The sequence below is a fragment of the Lactuca serriola genome, chromosome 1, assembly GCF_051521515.1.
Source record: "Lactuca serriola cultivar US96UC23 chromosome 1, Lser_US96UC23_V15, whole genome shotgun sequence".
Classification (NCBI taxonomy): domain Eukaryota; kingdom Viridiplantae; phylum Streptophyta; class Magnoliopsida; order Asterales; family Asteraceae; genus Lactuca; species Lactuca serriola.
In genome coordinates, this window is record NC_136408.1 from 26,283,472 (window position 1) to 26,304,771 (window position 21,300).

The 21,300-nt window shown below is 35.0% G+C and overlaps 1 protein-coding gene across 1 annotated transcript; it reads right to left on the minus strand.

Annotated features, from left to right (window-relative positions):
- Nucleotides 1-6,332: 6,332 nt before the first annotated feature.
- LOC145078802 (alpha-isocomene synthase-like) lies at nt 6,333-12,800 on the minus strand. Its single transcript, XM_079023074.1, has 7 exons — nt 12,656-12,800; nt 10,966-11,239; nt 10,489-10,873; nt 10,092-10,310; nt 9,442-9,580; nt 7,116-7,364; nt 6,333-6,941 (listed from the first exon to the last, which is right to left on the minus strand). The coding sequence occupies exons 1-7, from the start codon at nt 12,740-12,742 to the stop codon at nt 6,648-6,650; spliced, it is 1,647 nt and encodes a 548-aa protein (XP_078879200.1). The 5' UTR covers nt 12,743-12,800; the 3' UTR covers nt 6,333-6,647.
- Nucleotides 12,801-21,300: the final 8,500 nt, after the last annotated feature.

The window sequence follows — 21,300 nt, forward strand, 5'->3', positions numbered from 1 at the left end:
GACATTTCTGCTGTGGTATTATTCGATTCGGGGGCTACCCGATCATTTGTATCGCTTGCGCTTAGCAAGAGATTTAGCAGAGCTCCAGGGGAGCTGGATTGTCCACTAGAGGTTGAGATAGCAGATGACAGGACCATGAGGGTCGCCAGAGTGCATAGAGGGTGTTCTCTTCAGTTGTTTGACGAGCAGTTTTCGGTGGACCTGGTTCCTATTCCCCTGCGAGGGAATAAGGTTATTGTAGGCATGGATTGGCTAAGCCCCAATGGGGCGGTGATTGATTGTGAGCTTCAGCTAGTGAGGGTTCGCACTCCCAGTGGGGGAGAGTTAGTGATTCAGGGCGAGAGGCCACAGCGTGGACCGACCTTTTGTTCCGCCGCAAGGGCGAGGCGCTATTTTCAGCAGGGTTGCGCTGGTTATGTAGCTTATGTCTTGGATGCCCGGGAGAAGGGCAAGACGACAGTTGATGATGTTCCGATAGTGCGAGACTTTCCGGATGTATTTCCCGAGGATTTACCGGGAATACCTCCTGAGAGGCAGGTTGAGTTTGGGATCGACCTGATTCCTGGTGCGGCTCCGATAGCCAAGGCACCGTATCGCCTAGCTCCCCCTGAGATGCAGGAGTTGTCTATGCAGCTGTAGGAGCTGCTAGACAAGGGTTTCATTCGGCCGAGCAGTTCACCTTGGGGAGCGCCGATCCTGTTTGTGAGGAAGAAGGATGGATTGCATCGTATGTGTATAGATTACCGGGAGTTGAATAAGGTAACGATGAAGAACCGTTACCCACTTTCAAGGATAGATGATTTGTTTGACCAACTTCAGGGAGCGTCTTGGTTCTCCAAGATCGATCTACGCTCCGGGTATCATCAGATGCGGGTTAGGGATGAGGATGTTCAGAAGACTGCTTTCAGGACCAGGTATGGTCATTATGAGTTTGTGGTGATGCCATTTGGGCTCACCAATGCTCCAGTCGCGTTCATGGACCTCATGAATCGCGTGTGCAGGCCGATGTTGGATCGGTCAGTCATAGTATTCATAGATGATATCTTGGTGTATTCCAAGACGCAGGAGCAGCACGAGGAGCACCTGAGGGAGGTGCTGGAAGTTTTGAGGAGGGAGAGACTTTTCGCAAAGTTTTCCAAGTGTGATTTCTGGTTGCGCGAGGTGCAGTTCCTTGGTCACCTCGTCAACCAGAAGGGTATTTTGGTGGATCCGGCCAAGATAGAGGTCGTGATGCAGTGGGAGGTCCCGAAGTCTCCATCTGAGATTCGGAGCTTCCTAGGGTTGGCAGGGTATTACCGGAGGTTCATTCAGGATTTCTCCAAGATAGCAGTGCCGCTCACCCGACTGACCAAGAAGTCGGTGGTATTTCGTTGGGGGCCTGAGCAGCAGGCAACGTTTGAGACCCTCAGACAGAGATTGTGCGAGGCTCCGATCCTTACCTTGCCAGAGGGAGTAGAGGACTTCGTAGTCTACTGTGATGCCTCAATCACAAGTATGGGAGCAGTGTTGATGCAGCGAGGCCATGTGATAGCTTACGCCTCGAGACAGATGAAGCCTCACGAGGCTAATTATCCTACCCATGATTTAGAGCTGGGGGCAGTTGTGTTTGCCCTCAAGATTTGGAGGCATTATCTTTATGGGGTCCGTTGTACTATCTACACGGATCACAAGAGTTTGAGGTACCTTATGGATCAGCCGAGTCTGAACATGAGGCAGAGGAGGTGGTTGGATGTGCTAAAGGATTATGATTGTGAGATCCTTTACCATCCAGGGAAGGCCAACGTGGTGGCCGACGCTCTAAGCCGCAAGGTGTCGGCAGCCCCTATCAGAGATTTGTGTCTGCGGATGACAGTGATTACTCCGTTGTTGGAATGGATCAGGGAGGCTCAGGCTGAGGGCCTCAAGGAGGAGAGGCAAAAGTGTGAGAGGATAGTGGGCCGAGTATCTTCGTTTGATTATGATAGTCGGGGATTGCTGACACTTCATGGGAGAGTGTGGGTACCATACTGGGGTGGGGTACGGCAAGTGTTGATGGACGAGGCTCATAAGTCTCGATTTTCTATCCATCCAGGGGCGAAGAAGATGTATAGATATCTTCGACCCGATTATTGGTGGCCCTGCATGAAGCGGGATGTCGCTTGGTATGTTGAGAGGTGCCTGACCTGCAGGAAGGTCAAGGCGGAGCACCAGAGGCCTCACGGAAAGATGCAGCCGTTAGACATTCCCGTGTGGAAATGGGAGGACATCACCATGGATTTTGTCACCAAGCTTCCCAGGACCGCACGAGGAGTAGATTCGATATGGGTAGTAGTGGATCGGTTGACGAAGAGTGCTCATTTTATCCCGATCCAGGAGAGTATATCAGCAGAAAAGTTAGCCGATATCTATGTGCGTGAGATCGTGGCACGTCATGGAGTGCCGGTATCGGTAGTGTCAGACCGAGATGTCCGTTTTACATCCAGATTCTGGAAGCGGTTTCACGACGAGATGGGTACTCGTCTTCATTTCAGCACCGCTTTCCACCCTCAGACGGACGGGCAGAGCGAGAGGACGATTCAGACTCTCGAGGACATGCTCAAGGCATGTGTTTTAGACTTCGGTGGCAGTTAGGATACGTATCTTCCGTTAGCGGAATTTTCGTATAACAAGAGTTATCATGCGAGCATTGATCGACCTCCCTTTGAGATGCTTTATGGGAGGAAGTGTAGGACCCCGATCTGTTGGGGCGAGGTTGGTTAGCGAGTCGTTGGGAGCACAGAGGTGGTGCTCAAGACGACCGAGTTGATTCAGCAGGTCCGTAGTAGACTGTAGACTGCGCAGAGTCGGCAGAAGAGCTACGCCGACAAGAGGCATTCAGACTTGGAGTTCCGGGTGGGCGATATGGTCCTCCTGAAGGTCTCACCCTGGAAGGGTGTCATCAGGTTTCGGAAGAGGGGCATCCAGGTTCATTGGTCCTTTCAGGGTTTTGGCCCGGGTGGGTCGGGTTGCTTATCGGTTGGATCTTCCTGTAGAGCTTAGCCAGATCCACAACACTTTCCATGTGTCTCAGTTGAGGAAGTGTTTGGTGGATGAGTCAGCAGTTGTTCCCTTAGAGGATATTCAGGTTGATAGCAGCCTGAACTATATTGAGAGTCCGGTCGCGATTCTGGACCGGAAGACAAAGACCTTGAGGAACAAGGCAATTCGGTTAGTGAAGGTGTAGTGGCAGCACCGGAAGGGGTCTGAGTGGACGTGGGAGGCTGAGGAGGAAATGAGGGAGCACTACCCAGAGTTATTTGCAGACTCAGCCGTAGCAGACTTCGAGGACGAAGTCTGAGACAAGTGGGGGAGAATTGTAACGCCCCATCTCTGGTATGTTGTCCCCGTGGCATTTATTTAGAAGTTTTATTAAGGGAATCGGCGAGTCTATGGCCTGACTCGTCGAGTAGGGTCGAGTTTTCAAGCACGTGTTAGTCGGCGACTCGGCGAGTCCATATTCGGGACTCGGCGAGTCTGCCTGCCTGGAAGAAACCCTAAATCCCCGGGTTGCTCACTATTTAAGCAATGCTTTGTGCCCCAAACTCGCCTCCTTCACCCTCAGAGAGCTGTGAGAAAACCCTAATCCATCCCTTATTTGTTTTAAGTGCTTTTGTGTGGATTTTGAAGGCTTGAAGAAGAAGAAGAAGAAAGGAGCAAGGAGAAGAGGTGTAGAGCAAAGATCCAAGGGCAAAATCAGAGTTCATTGAGGTATTTCTCGGATTCCTTCTGTTTTATGCTTTAAACCTCCATTAGAACTCTTCTAGGGCTAGTTTGATGCATTTTCCAAGCCTTATAGTTGTATGGATGCCTTAATAGGTCGAGATATCCCTAGATCTGTTCATTTAGGAGTTGTAGGGCCCGGATCTATTGCCTTTTTGAAGATGCTTTGCATAAGAACCCTAGATCTAGCCTTTATTATGCTTTTTGAGCCTTATTATCTTCTTGGTCGCTTATGGGCACGAAAAGATAGAATCTTTACGTGCTAATCGAGTTAAGGGAGCCCAGATCTATAAGTTTCAGACGCTGGATTCAAGCAGAATCGAGTTTAGAGTAGTTGCATGGATGTGACTCGGCGAGTCGGAAGAACGACTCGGCGAGTCAAGTCGCGAGTCCCGTTTTCCCCTTTTTGAGTGATGTCGAGTGGAAGCCTGTGAGTAGTAGAGTGGACTCAGTGAGTTGGAGGGCAGACTCAGTAATGGAGGGACTCGACGAGTTGTTCATACAACTCGGCGAGTCCAAGGCAATCTTCTTAGATCGAAGAACAACTCGTCGAGTTGTTCATATGACTCGGCGAGTCGGATGCAGATTGTCTGAGTTCTTGAATCGAGAGGGTACTCGTCGAGTCGATGCCATACTCGACGAGTAGCCACGAGTAGGGTTGAGAAGTGAGACTAGAGACTCGGCGAGTTGGCGGCCCAACTCGGCGAGTCAAGTCAAATGTGGGTTGACTTTGACCAAAAGAGTTGACTTTGACCAAGGGTAAAAGAGTCATTTTACCCCAGTACAGTGATTAGCATTTGATTGAGTGTGTTTATGGAATTGTAGCCGGGGAGATACCGGAGCAGCAGCAATTAGCTTCTAGAGACACACACGCAGCAGCCAGTTCATGAGGTGAGTTTCCTTCCAGTAGGAACGGGTCTAAGGCCACAATGCCGGCCTGTTTAGCTAGCAGTAGTTTCCGGACTTCGGTCCGATGTAGTAGTTAGTATGTTTGAGGCCTTCGTGGCTCAGACATGATTCATGTGTTTATGCTAGTTGATATGTTTATGCTATGTTCAGTCAGCTTCGGACTGCAGTCCGATGTAGGGGACGAAGGTCCCAGTCAGCTTCGGACTTCGGTCCAATGTAGTAGTTAGCGTGCTTGATGCCTTCGTGACTCAGACGGGGTTAATGTGTTTATACTAGTTGATATGTTTATGCTATGTTCAGTCAGCTTCGGACTTCGGTCCGATGTAGGGGACAGAGGTCCCAGTCAGCTTCGGACTTCGGTCCGATGTAGGGGACGTAGGTCCCAGTCAGCTTCGGACTTCGGTCCGATGTCCCAGTCAGCTTCGGACTCGGTTCGATGTAGGGGACGAAGGTCCCAGTCAGCTTCGGACTTCGGTCCGATGTAGGGGGCAAGGCCCCAGTTAGCCGGACTTCGGTCCGATGTAGTGGGCAAGGCCCAGTATGTGCTTTATATGTTATTGTGTGGTATGTGGTAGTTTGGGGGAGCTCACTAAGCTTCGTGCTTACAATTTCAGTTTTGGTTTCAGGTACTTCCGCAAGAAAAGGGAAGAGCTCGGGATGATGGCATCGCACACACCACATCTTCAGTTTTTATCCTGGGAGTTGATTCAGTTCTCTTAGATATGTTTCGATACAGTTGTGACACAGTTTTCTCACAGTATTTTAGTATGGTTTTGAGATACGCAACGCATGGTTTTATTATGATATACTCAGTTTTATGATTTTTGGTTATATTAAAAATGAAATTTTTGGGTCGTATTTTTGGGTCGTTTCATATTCAATACTCATAAAAGGTATATTCACTCAATTAACCCTCACACATATCATATCTCACCTTTATTTGGCGTAATCCTTTAAGACCCCTTTTTCTTATTTATACAAATTCCACATATGATCATTAAAACAATTGTAATTAAGCTATATAACATTAAAACAATTATAATCATTAAAACAATTATAATTAAGCTATATAACATCAATTATTGCTCTATTCCATTAGTTAAGCTCATACTCTCCATCTAGGGTTTCATCACAGTTATGAGAAATCTTGCCAAAAATCTAAATCTAATGTGTTAGAGATGATGATTCTTACCTTGATTCACCAAATTGAAGTTTAAATCTAGTTACCCCTTCAATATTCGGTTCCTAGGGCTTAAGTATGTGTTTTTCACACCTAAGAGTGTCTTTTTCAAGAGTTGAGTTCGTAATGATTTGTTTAAAGATGCAAGTTAATTTAGGCTTCGTTCCATCGCCATGTCATGACAGTCTCTCTGTCACGTCATGAGTACATTTTTGTGAAACTTCTTTTATACGACAGAGTAAGGTTTATCGCGAAAAACATTAGGTAACGTACTTTCTCACGTCGTGACATTCTCAAAGTAGAATGTTGTCACTGTTCATTTGCGTAACTTAGTTACCGTTCTTCCATACTCACGTCATGACAACCCATTTGTCACGTCGCTAGACCATAAAATTATGATATTTTACTTACCATTCACTATTATCTCTTTTACTAATTACTATCAATCAATACCATATAATTTCTTCATACCAAAACACATGTTTAAAGTATAAGTGAACAAGTATAACTGAAACCACAATCATAAATCAAATCCCATCTTACAAAAACAAGTATTACAAGTTGAGATGTAATTAAGAGTAAAACAATAATTTAAAGTATAAGTCAAACCTTATTTCTTAAAATTGAAAATACAAACAAAAGACTAAAAGTAAAATGTTACATATAATAATATTAAAAATCCACATGAAGATGTAGAAAGTGAACATTCAGACCACCAGACACCAAATTAAGGACTTACCATCTTATCGTTGTTGCCATATAAACCACCATTCTAGAGATGATGGGCAAAATTCCAATTATATGGGACACTGATTAGAACTCATGTGATGATAGCGTCAACAACAAGAGAGTTGATATGACTTATGAGTTCTTCTCCAACATGTGTGTAATGGTCCTTATTCTTATACAATACATCCATTGCACGTGCTAGATTGATCACCCGCATAATTACAGGCATCTTAACATCTTTACAGATAAAAGACTCTTTATTCATTTCTTTCCATGCATCTTCAACTCTTTCATTAAACAATTGATACACATGTTGTTCAGTGACATCAAATTGCTTCATGTAACATTCAATACCAGATGCAACATGCTTTCTTTCTTGCTCCTCCTACAATATTGTTGAAAATCTTTAAAATTTACACTAGCTAGTTACTTAACATAATATCCAAGAATGAATAAAACATGCTTTTTCACCATGTTATCGAGATTTTAATTTAGCTATTTTGTGATTGCAAATTAATAAATCACATTGTAGCATAACATAATTTAGAGTAGGATGTACCTTGTGGGTGACAATATCATCCATGATCCTACAAAGCACACAACAAGCTTTGACAAGAGGAGGATTAGGGAAAGCCCATTCGAATGTCTTGTCTGTTATTACATCGCCCATGGCAGCAAAACTTGCTACTAGAGTATACTTGTATCCAGTACTAATATATGCAAGTTCCATATGTTCTTCGACAGTTGGTATATACCCTTCGTGAGTCCATTTTGCTTCTTTCATGTAGCTTCTAATGTATTCTTTCAACTGAAATAAGAATAAACTCAATTGCATGCAAGCGAATCAATATTTTATAAAATTCCATACAAATACCGATAATGTTAAAAACCATTTTCAAAATTATATATATATATATATATATATATATATATATATATATATATATATATATATATATATATATATATATTAAACGTTTTAAAAAACTAAATATATGAAGTTGTGTGGCCAACTTATCAAACAAAACAAATGGTTGTTGATCGTTGTCAGATCTTACTTAATATCATTTCCATTTTGTGAGATTTGATCCTAAAGTCAGATTATAGTTGAATTAAAATCCTACCGATATATATATATATATATATATATATATATATATATATATATATATATATCATTTCCATTTTCGTTTATTTTGCTTTTTAAAAATATTTTTTTTATCTTCAAAATGAATGACTGTGATTGCGTCCCCATGTTTCACAAAATATGATGGTCTCACATGAACTTAATCCTAGGTAAAGGTTCATTTGAGACCATGTTAATTTTGTGAAATATGGAGACGCGATCCTAATAAACTGCAAAATAAAAAGAAAAATCCAAAAATTCTTTTTTTTTTTTAAATATTATTTTCATTATTTACTTCATCCAAAAAAATTAATAAAAAATCACTGTTTTTTTTCGAAATATAAGTGAAGTATTTTAATAGAATATTGCACTGTAAATAATCAAATCAAATTTTTAGCATGTTAAAATATTTTAATATTCTACTAAAATTTGTAGATATGTTCAAATATTTTAATACTTACTTGAATTGTTAGAATTTTTAAAAATATTCTAATATTCTACTAGATATTTTTGAATATATATATATATATATATATATATATATATATATATATATATATTAATACTCTAGTAAAATATTCTAACATTCTAAAAATTCGATTTGAATATTTATATTATAATATTCTATTACAATATTTCACGTATATTTTGAAAAAAACGGTATGTTATTTATTTATTTATTTATGAATAAAACGAATGACGAAAATAATATTTTTAAAAATTTTCATTTTAAAAATATACTTTTTTTAACTCTAAAATTAATGATTACGATTGTGTCTCTATGCCTCACAAAATATGATGGTCTCACATAAAGTAACTATATATATATATATATATATATATATATATATATATATATATATATATATATATATATATATATATATATATATATATATATATAAGTTTAAAACATGGATATGAAATCTCAATTTATTCTTTCACAAGCTATTAAAAAGTTTAAAACACTTTGATAAGTTTAAAAGTTAATATATGAAATTCTAACTATCCACTTTAACATTACAAATACTATTTCCTATACTAAAGTAGCATTAAAGAAAAAAATATATAGTAAATTATTCCTAATTAACCTCTCAAATACTTTTGTAACTAGCTGGCTAAATTTCGTAATAAAATTTCCTTCTAGTTAAAAAAAAGAAAAAGAAAAAAAAAGACAAGAGATAACACATTAGAAGCCCTAAGTATCTTGAGTTTTTGAACTCGTATTTATAAAAGACGTTGGAGTTTTGGTTTTAAGACACTAAGGGAGTGTTTGGATTAGCTTTTTAGCTTATTTGTGGTGAGAATAAACAATAAACAATAAGCATGGGGAGGGATGCTTATTCAAATTAGTTTATTTAGCTTAATAACCTGGATTTTATCCAAACACTCAAATTAGCTTATTGTGGAAATAAGCAATAAATACCTTTTTTTTTCCTATCCAAACACCCCCTAAAGACCAAAAATCAAAGAGAAGCTCAGATCGGAATACGATGGAACAGTCCTACGAGACACTTCGATATTAGGTTTGATCTTTCTCCAAAACCAATCTTATAATTGGTCCGTTAGTCGGATTAGATCCATTTTATTTTGTTTGTTGGTGGATTATTAGGTTAAGTACAAAAGTATAATTACGAAACATATAAATAGAGCATAATAAAAATTTATAAGTTTAACACCGGGACTTTAGGAGAAACCACGATCAATTTATTCTTCTCTAAATTAAGAATACAACCAGATTGTGTCATTGAGAACTTACCGCCTCTACAATGTAGTTAATATGATGGGCTTTTCCCATCTTTGCTAATATTTCCTCCATATCTTCATAAAAATTCAAGAACATTCGGTATATAAGTTTCATGTTTTCTGGAAGCTCGTCCAAACATGTATTTGACCACCTATAAATAAAAAAATTTATGACTAATATATATATCCTTAAAGGTACATAAGCTTAGGTATCTAAACCCACTATAATACGTGTTTTGTTTTATATATTCATTATAATGTTATTAAATTTCAACCCCTAACTTGATTTACTTTCAAAATTTTCGAAATTTCATTATTATTTTCCTTTTACATCACATTTTTATGCCGAACGTCGACTAGGCTATATATATTATAGTTGAAAATAAAAATTATGTAAAAGGAAGATAAACGTAAAATTTATAAAAATCTTGAAATTAAATCAAGTTAGAAGTTGAATTAGAATAACATTGTACAATTATAATGTGTATATATTATACAAAACGATGTAATATGATAAGTTTTGGTACCTAAGCTTATATATCCTTAAGGGTATATTCACTTTTCCCATATATATATATATATATATATATATATATATATATATATATATATATATATATATATATATATATATAATTGACCACAAACATTTTTTTTATATACCTTTGGAGTTTCTCAGTAAAGATAAGAAGTTCTTCATAAGTACCGTAAGCATCATAAGTGTCATCCAAAAGTGTTGCCGATGCAAAAACTTTAGCAAAGAACATTCTAGTTTGAGAATATTGAGGCTCAAAGAACACTGCTAAAGACCAAAAGTAGCATTCAACAAGTCTATTTCTCGCATAAGGTATGTTGTTTGGAACATCGTAGCCTTTCCACCACCTGCGTACAATATATCGATAAACATGTATAAGTCGTTGAGAGAAATTTCCGATCCTTTAACAATACCTAGCTAGGGGTTGTGAATTAGGAACGAGGTTAAATGTGTACTAATTAATTCCATGATTAATTTTGAAATTTTGAAATAAAAAATATAGAAGGGTTATATAGATGTGCATACTTGGATATTTGGTTTAGCTCTTTTTTGTGCAACGATTGGAGTATGTTGAATCCTAACTTGGCAAGTTTTAGCAACGAATTATTATGAGAAGTTTGTCGTTGGTAGAATGGTATGTAGCGCAATGCCTCAAGTCTTGGCAACCTTTTACGTAAAGGTTGCTTTAATGCTTCCTTTATTTCAGTAGAGAGAATAGAGTCATGACTCCAAAGAGGATCGTTTGCCATGTCATCAAGACGATTTCTTGTAAAATCAAGAGCCTCATCTAGAATGGTCTCACCTGGTATACTCAAATACGTAGCTTCATACAACTCAAGTAAACCTTGAGCATCATTTTTTAATGACTCATTAAAAGCTCCATCTTTGTCCTTGTACGTATTGAAAATATCTATTTCACATTTCATATAATTAAGAAGTCATATTATAAGTTAGTTTTTCCTGCAAGTTGCATCATTATGATTCATTAACAAGAATAATTACCACTTGCCACAAAGAAGCCTTGTTGCCGCATGAGTCGAAACCAAAGTGAAGAGCCGGCACCATTCCAGTTGTCACCATAAGCATCGTAGATGTGTTGCAAGGCTTCATTAATCTCTTCTTCAAAATAATATGCGATGCCAAGACGTTGGATTGCATCAACTAGTTTTAACAAATTTAAATGTTCCTTGAGATCATTCAAACTTGCCAATATATCTTTCCTAACTTCTTCTTTCAAGTCGTTAACCACCTCTTCTACCCCATCTACATCTTCTTGCTTCATTTACAAATGTGTTACTAGCTATTAAATTTATTGAAGTTTATATAGGGTGAGGTTCAATAGAGAACCATAATTAACCAAGAAACCAATGAACCAATCTTATTTTCAACTTTTAGAACATATTTTTTATCCAAAAAAAAAAATACAAAAATTCATAACTTTTTATCCTTTTTCCAATGATATAAAATTCAATTTTTTTTTTTTTACTTCAAATTCACAATGTGAATCTTTGAAAATTCACAACGTGAATCCGAAAAATATTTTTCACATTCACAATGTTAATATATGAATTTAGATATTTTTAGATTTTTTTTCGATAAAGAATAAGCTTTAGAAATTGAAAAAAAAAATTGGTTCCTTGAAAAACCAATGATTATGGTTCTCTATTGAACTTTTTCATATATATATATATATATATATATATATATATATATATATATATATATATATATATATATATATATATAGGGAAAAGTGAATATGTGGCTGTCATGTATGTAATATTAGGTATAGAACCATCTATATTGACTTCATTTTGATTAAAAAAAACATAATTTTCTTTCATAGTTAGCTTCTTCCTATTGCTTTTGAACTCATATGATTGTTTATTTTGTAATTCATCTCCAACATCTATGTATTTCGAATATGTTTTTTATTAAACCTCTAGTAGAAACTTAATAACTTCCTTCGACACCTAGCTTGTGTATACTTGCATTGTTTGTTTGTTTTTTTTATGATGGATTATGCGAAGCGATTTATCGAGTTTCTAATGAACAATTGCAATCTTTTATTATAATTTTCTGTAATAAATTTTAATATACTGAACTACATGTAGTTGATAAAATATTCTTATATACGGTTTGTGGTGCAAAATTAAACTTATAAAACTTCATGAAAAATATAATACAAAACCAATTATAAGCTCTAATAGAGGATACAAGAAATATAATAGAGATATTTGATTGAATTTTGTTAAAATTATGTAGTTTTTGATGGTTTTATACCTAATATTAGATACATAACAGCCAAATATTCCCTAAACCCATATATATATATATATATATATATATATATATATATATATATATATATATATATATATATATATATATATAACAAAAAAACCCTAAAAATCATAAAAAAAATACCTAGACATCACAGAATTTTTTTTTTTTGACTTTACATAAAAAAATCGAGTGATTTTGTGTTAAAAGGTGCGATTTTTTCAAAAAAAAAATTTTATGACCTCTAAGCATTTTTTTTAATGATTTTTAGGGTTTTTTTATTTTCTATAAAACCTGAACCTCTCTCTCTTTTTATATATATATATATATATATATATATATATATATATATATATATATATATATATATATATATATATATATATATATATATATATTGCTTTCATACCTGCTTGTAGGCAAGGAACTGATCTCCCCATACACTGGGAGGAAAATTAGCGATGGGTCGGATAACATCCTTTTCTTGAACAGACATGGTCTATGACAGATCGATTTGGTTCAATATATGTTAAACACTTTGCTTTATTTGAATCAGAGCTAGAAATGTATATATAGAGGATATGGTGAAGACATTCGTAGTGCATCTTATGTGTTAGAGGGGCTGGAAATTATTAAATTAATGTGGAACATAATCCCTTTGTTTATAAACATAAATAGTTGCTTGACGGCCCCACGTTAAGTTGCAACCAATGTTTTAAAAACCGGTTGGACCGGAAACCGGGGAGGAAGCGGTTCAACTATCACCAGATTTATATCGATTTTTGAACCGGATTGAATCGGCCGGTTTTAGAAAAACCCAGTTGAACCGGTCAAAATAAACTAGTTAAACCGAATAAAAACACACGAAAAAAACACTTACATGATTCTTTTTTCATATCTATTTAGTTTTCTCTAAATAAAAATATATGATAAATGTTATAAAATTTTTTGATGTGTTTGTATTTATCTTATTCTATATTTTGTTTTGGTATTATATATATATATATATATATATATATATATATTTTCCTTTTTGACGTTATTGATTGATGTAAAACACTAAAACTTATGATTAGATGTTATTTTAATGTATATGGATTCATCTAAAACTTATTTTTATATGTATTTTTAATGTTTGAACTTATAAACATGAAATTCATGATTTATATATGTATCTATGTGTAGGAAAATACGAAAAAAAACATGAAAAATATTGAAACCGGTTGATCCGGCGGTCGAACCGAAAACCAATCACCATACCGGTTCAACTAAAAAACCGGTTTTTAAAACATTGGTTGCGACGGGGTCAATGCATTTTGTAAATTAAATTTTGGCGATTGTATTGATAAAAAGTAAGTATCATTGTATTTATTGCTAGAAAATAATACAAGGCTAGACCATTCTAGATACCAATTGCACAATTTGCATTTACAAAAATATTGTTTTTCAAAAAAAAAAAAAAAAAAAGTAAAAGGGCTGCAAATTAACTATATAACAATCGACCATTGTATTGATAAAACATGGGGACGTGTATTTACAAAATATACTAGTTTTTAAGGATAATAAATGAAAAAAAAAAATCAAGATAATAAATGAAAAAAAAAATTTGATTGGAGATTTACTATATATCAATCATCATTGGTAGAAAAACATAGAAAACTACTAACATTGTAGTCGCCGGTTATACCATCTACTATAATAAATGAAGGTTTTTTGCCACATGTCCTCTTCTCATTCATTTGGACACATGGTATTTTCTAGAATTTTTAAATTTTCTATTTTCCACTTGTCATTTTATTGTATTTTTCATTTTATTAAATTAAAATTCCATATTTAATATGTAAGGTAATATATATGTAAAGTATTTATTAGAAATAGTTTATATATATGTAGTGTATTCAATACATTAAAGTCTTACTAATTTTAATAATTTAAATTTTTTCTCATTTTTCTTATAAATTCAAACTTTTTCAAATTGTTAAAATTTCATATTTAATTTTTTTTAATTAAACCCATGTAATACATGGGTCTCACACCTAGATATATATATATATATATATATATATATATATATATATATATATATATATATATATATATATATATATATATATATTAAACCCTAAAAATCATAAAAATGCAAAAAAAAAAAAAAAAAAAAAAAAAAAAACTTAGAGATCACAAAAAAAAAATTCAATTTTTTTTATAAAAAATCGCAGGTTTTGTTAAAATTCGCTGAAAAAATAATTAAAAATTATTTTCACCGATTTTGTATAAAAAACTGTGATTTTTTCAAAAATAATTTTTGTGACCTAAGTATTTTTTTTATGCATTTTTATGATTTTTAGGGTTTTTTTGTTTTTCCAAATAACTTTTCCATATATATATATATATATATATATATATATATATATATATTTTCCAGAACAAAAAATAATAAAAAGAAAATATATTCAGTGAAAAGAAAAAGTAAAATAGCTGAAAATTTTCTATATATAGTAAATTAATATGCCCCTAATGGGTTGATGCAATAAGATAAATTTATTCTGGAGCTATGAGCTAGTTTGAATCGATCCAAAAACGTAATCGAATAAAATGCTTTTAATTAAAGAGGTGACTACAAAACATGCGTTTGGTACACCTAACGCTTAAGTAAAACTGTAAAACCTATGTATGGGAATCTTGTCCTTTAATTGCACTATATTCACATTTATCATACACTCGTTGTTTGTTTCAATCAAGACAACTGTTGATATTTACCAAAAAAACAAGAGAAATAATACTATTTTGCAGGATCGTTTTCCCTAACTAGTTGTTCGTTAAAATAATCAAAGCTATTTATTAAAATAATCATAGTGGATTCATATTACATGATATAATATTTTCTGGAAATTTAAAAACCTTTAATTGCACTATATTCAAATTTAGTATACACTCGTTATTTGTTTCAATCAAGACAAGTGTTGAGATATTTACCAAAAAAAAAAAAAAAAAGGTAAATTACACTAATGGTCCCTATGGTTCGGGGTAATTTGCATGCTTGGTCCCTAATTTATTTTTTAATTTGTAAGGTCCCTACTGTTTGTTTTTGTTACACGTTTGGTCCCTACAATTTGTTTTTGTTACGCGTTTGGTCTCTATCTTATCTAAAAAACTATTATTTAAATAGGAAAAATGATGAAGTAGGTAAGATGGGGTGAGGAGGTAGGGTTGGAGGTGTGTTTATTTAAATAAATTAAAATTTTAAGGGCAAAATAGTCTTTTTAGGTAAGAGAGGGACCAATTGTGTAACAAAAACAAACAATAGGGACGTTCCGAGTTAAAAAATTAAGTTAGAGACCAAACATGTAAATTACCCTAAACCATAGGGATCATTCTTGTAATTTACTCAAAAAAGAAATAATACTATTATGTAAGATCATTTTCCCTAACTAGTTGTTCGTTAAAATAATCAAAGCTATTTATTAAAATAATCATAGTGAATTCATATAACAAGATAATTATATTTTCTGAAAATTTAGAAAATGAGCACTGATTTGCTGGAAACAGTTTGCGAGTTCGGACTGAAGTATCACATGATAAACATAGTTAATAAATATTAAACATTTTTTAGTATAGAATTTAAGAAAAAAAATACAAACCAACTGATGAATAAGTAATTTAAAGTTAGCATTCGGGTCGTTGTTCGAGAAACCAAAGCAACATGCTCTAGAAAGCAAAGCATCGTTCAAGAAAATCAAGGTAACGGAGCTAGCTTTCAGTTCGTCGTTCGTGAATTCAAGGCAACGTGTTCTAAAAATCATGGCAATGGGCTAGAGTTCGGATCGTCATTCGACAAACCAAGGCAACATGTTCTAGAAATAAACGCAATGGGGCTAGTTTTCAAGACGTTCTTCGTGAAATCAAGGCATCACGTTAGCTTTCAGACCGTCGTTTGAGAAACATTGACAACATTTTCTAGAAATTATTAGCATCTATCAAGAAATCAAGGCAACGGGGCTAGTTTTCGGTTCATCATTCGAAAAATCAAGGCAATTTGTTCGAGATATCAAGGCAACGGGGCTAGTTCTCAGGTCAACGTTCGAAAAACCAAGGCCCAATATAAGCTAACTTCCTAATTGGGCCCAAAAACCGTCATGGACCTAATTCCAAGAAAGCTCATAATCTATCCATGGCCCAAAGTCAGAAGTCCAATGGCCCAACAAGGCCTAAACCCTAAAAGGCCCAAAATAGACACCCTAGGGAGTACGCCCTTACTTATTAACGAGAATTAACTGTCCTATCACACCCGTTCGGCTAACGACCCTCCAACAATCAAGGAAGCAGTGGGTGAGAGTGGACACCCATTCAACTACCATTTTATAGACCGTTTCCTTAATACCCCCCTTATAGATCCGCTTCGTGAATGAGGCGTACTAGCGGTTCGACTGACTTGTCTTATACATCTAGTAAATATTAAACTTTTAATTTTACATATATTATAAGGGTGTATTTTATACATTTCAAAATACCAGAGTTTTTAAATCCTTTAAAATTTCGAAAATTAAAAACAAATTTAATTTAAATTTTAAAATTCAAAAACTTTGATTTAATCATTATCTATTAATTAATTTATTAAATCATTTGGGGATTATCCATTAAATTAATCAAAATAATTTAATCTAATCTCAATCCCTTAAATTTCGAAGAATGGGAGGGATAATTAAAAAAATCCTATAATTATCTAGTTAACCAATTAAGAAGATAAGTACCAAAAATAACAACCCTACCCTAATTTTCAAAATTATCCTTTTCTCGGGGGGGGGGGGGGGGGGGAGGCAAGGTTTTCAATCTTTGCCTAAAATTCGAAAACCCTAGGTTTAGGAAATCCTAGATCTCGAAAATTGGTAGGCCAAAGGAAAGTGTTAAAACCCTTTTGCTAATTTTCGAAAACAAGGGTTATGAAACTCTAATTTACGAAAAACACATGGCCTAAGGGTTTAATTGCCATAAACCCTAATTGTCAAGTTCAACCAATTGCATCAAATTCAATAGAAAAAAATCCTAATCTCTGATACCACTAATGGGTTTTAAGCATAACAAACAATCCATAAGTGTGCATGCAACCCTAATTTGTAGGATCTATGTTTTCACTATTGTACATGCAAGTATTGAACACAAAACAAGAAACCTAGGAGGCATCTAATTTTTGAAATTAACAATAATGTAGGGTTAGGATACATACCTTGATTGTTATATTTTAATAACAATGAAATCCTTGAAGATCTTGGACATGAGAGTAAGTGTCACAAGTGTATCACCTCTAATGGCTCACAAAGACACTTAGCAAGAGGATGAGAGGAATGAGGAGGAAGATAATTCAAAATTTCGGCTATAATTAGGGTTTGAATGGCATGGCTGAAATCAAGAGGGGTCATGCCCTTTATATAGTTGTTAGTTGCTTAGAGCCAAAGCTAGGGTTTTAAGGAGGAAACCCTAATTCCTTAGCTTAAGGCCTAAGCAGCCCATGAACCCTCATCCCTTAGGCCTTGGACGAAAATTCAAGGGCCTCCCTAGAAGTTTTCGTCAAACCCTCATTAGGGAGGTCCAAGAGCCCAATTTAACAACTATCAATAAATTGATAAATAACTTATGTACTTTTAATTAATTCCTTTAATCCCAAAATTAATTCCAAACTAAATTATGATTAAATATTAATTAAATAATATGATTTCTAATTAATATACTATTTCCATAACATAATAATAAATCATTAATATTAATTTATTATTCCAAATAATAAATTCTTCCTCTTTCTCAGTGGTCATTTTGTCTATTTGCTAGTATGAAGGTGACCTAAAAGGATTATGCTACTATCAATTCAAGTACATACAAATTATGTAACATCCTGTTTAATTAATAAATAAATAGATAAAATTGATAAACAAATAGTCGTCTTAAAACCCATATTATTAAGTGGAGTTTTGGTTTCAGGGAGCCGAATGTTATAATTAGGATTAGTCGGGGTATCATCTAGAACATATATAAAAGGATTTTGGATGGTTAGGGGCAAAAAGGGTAAATTATGTAGTATAGTTGAAAAGAATTTGTCAAGCAAGGGGATGAATGGTAACATTTTGGACCGGATTTGAAAGAGATTTTAGAAGGAAGGGTTAAAAGGATAAATTATGGATTGAGTTTGAAAGAAAAGGGGATGGGAAGGACTAGAGATGACATTATGGCAAAAAGCTTGTCGAAGCCGGGTATTTAAAGGTTTCCAAACCCTAACCCTAAAGGGGATGTCGGCCGTCACCCTACTCCTTCTTCATCCTCCAGCCGCAAACGTTAAGGCTCTCGCTCTCTCCTGGCCGTCATCTCATTGCCACCACCGGAGGACCACCCGAGCAGCCACCTTATTCCATCGCCGGCAAAGACGAAGAGGCACGAAGAGATCAGAAAACTCGTTCGTGGGTGCAACTTTTGTTCGTGTTTGGGTTGCTGCCTCAACCCACGTTCACCGCCGTCACCCTGCCGCCGTCCGATCGTTGATGAAGCCCTGAACATTGAAGACAGTTGTCATGGTTGTGTATCGCCATCTCTCTCTCTCTCTTTCTCTCTCTTCCCTGCAATTCCTCTCGGTGTTGGACGTCGTGAACATCGTTACTGCTGCCGGATGTTTTTGCGTTGTTGTGGTCGTTGTCTCGGTGATGGATCGCCACCGTTTCCCGGCCGTAAACACTCCTTTATCTCCGTTTCCGGTCATGCTTGTCGTGTGTTGCCGCTACCGCCGTCGTTTTATACCATCGTTGTCGTTTTGCGCCACCAGGAGGGGTGGCTGTGTTGGATTAATGTCTAAGTCCACAACTATATTTGGTATGTACTTGACCCGACCCGACATGGTCCATTTGGGTTGCACTTCACCGACACAATTTATATGGATAGTCTTTTGAGAATAGTATATTTATGATTTATATGAATATATTATAAGTTCTAATATATTAATATGGAATCATATTATTTAATTAGTATTGATCAATAATTAATTTAGAATTAATTAAGTGATCAAAATGAACTAATTAAATATGGACTCTTATATATATGGAATGGACCAAGTTCATTTAGGTTGGGCTAAGCTATCATGGATAGTCCATGGAGTTTTAACCCGTGGATCCTATGAAATGAAAGATCATGGGTATTAGAGTTTACATGGATGTAACCCTAATCCTCCATACTATATAAAGAGGCCTTTGGCACAAGAAATGGCACTAGCGTGTGAGGACATAAGAGTGGGCCAATTTTAGTGTGCATACATATTCTCTCAAGTTCTTCCAAGGTGTTTTGGTGATTTGTGATTCCACTTGAGGCTTCCACACTATTGGGGCTAAGCTCTTAAGGCTAGATACATCAAGACTTCAAGCTCCACAATAAGGTATGTTATCCTAACTAGATTCTTGTGTTGTATATGACTATTGTATGCTAGTTATAGGTTTAATACCTTAGAAACACCATTGCATGTATAATTAGTGAAAAGATAGATCCAAGGTATTTAGGGTTGCATGAACACCTTAGAAGTGTTAGAATGCTCAAAACCCAACAGTGGTATCAGAGCCTAGGCTTGTTTTCTTGTTATACTTGCTTAAACTGCTTAAAATCGAATTTTGGTGTTGTCTGCACAGCAGACTCGCTGAGTCCACTGATGGAATCGCCGAGTCCAAGGCAAAAAGCATCCAACTCGTCGAGGTTGTTCATGCACTCGACGAGTTGGACCCCCAGACAACATATATTCGACTGTTTTGGCTGGAATTGGACTAGGAACATTACCCTAAGCTGTTTTTGGACTTATAAACTTATTTTTGATGTGGTAATGTTCATACTAATCCAATTTTAAAGATGATTATCAATAGATTCATGTTTTGTATTAGTTTAAAAGTTATGTTAATTACATGAAAAAGGTTTGATGTGAATTATCTTTGTTCATATGAGTTGCTTATATTAATAGAAAAGTTGATTGATTATGTGTATTTAATCCATTTTAATCTAAGAGTTGACTCTAAAATGTGTTTGTGTAACTTGTCCTCAAGTTACATGAAAAGTCACATTAAAGTTTCTTAAAACTCATAAAAGTTGGCAAAGATTACAAAATGAAGAGTCTTGTCTTCATTAAATGATTTTATGACTCCATAACTTGTCCTCAAGTTATGGAGGTTCAAGAGTCACTTCATTAAATCATTAAAATGTGTAACCTTAATTAGTTGCATAAGTTACAAAGAAGAAGAGTTACATTCTTCAATAGTTTAAAGTCTTCCATAACTTGTCCTCAAGTTATGGAACTTGAAGAGTTTTTTTAATTAAAACTACTTTAAACACATAAGTTATGGAATTAATTAGTTTTGAATATTTTCAAAAACTTGCCCTCGAGTATCGGAATTTGAAAAGTTTTCTTTTATGAATACTTTAATTCCAAGTTAATCCCTTAGAATTTTAAAAGTTAATTCAACCCTTATACTTTATAATATTATAAGTTAATAATATATATATATATATATATATATATATATATATATATATATATATATATATATATATATATATATAAGAGCAAGTCAGTCTTACCATTTGTAGGCCTCATTCACGAAGCCGGTCTATAAGAGGGGTATAAGGTTACTGCCTATAAAATGGCAGTTTAATGGGTGTCCACTCTCACCCACCGCTTCCTTGATTGGTGGAGGGTCGTTAGCCGAACAGGTAGGACAAGGACTATAATTCTCCCTTCATTAAAAGTATTAATGATAAACACTAAGTAACTAAACTCTTATAAATTCCCAATCTTATTTACTTAGGAAAATGTGAATTTGGTGCTAACCCATGAAATTACACTTTGCATTTTGCTTAAGTCGTTAGTGGAGCGTGTGTGGTTAACCGGCACACTAACCTGAATTTAACAAGGTAGGCAAAGGGTAACTTAATGTTTATCATTGTATCGGTGGAGCACGTGTGGTTAACCAGCACATCGATTGAGGGGTAAATGTTAAGGGTACCAAGTATTTTTGCATGGTTATTCACACCTTGTTTTGT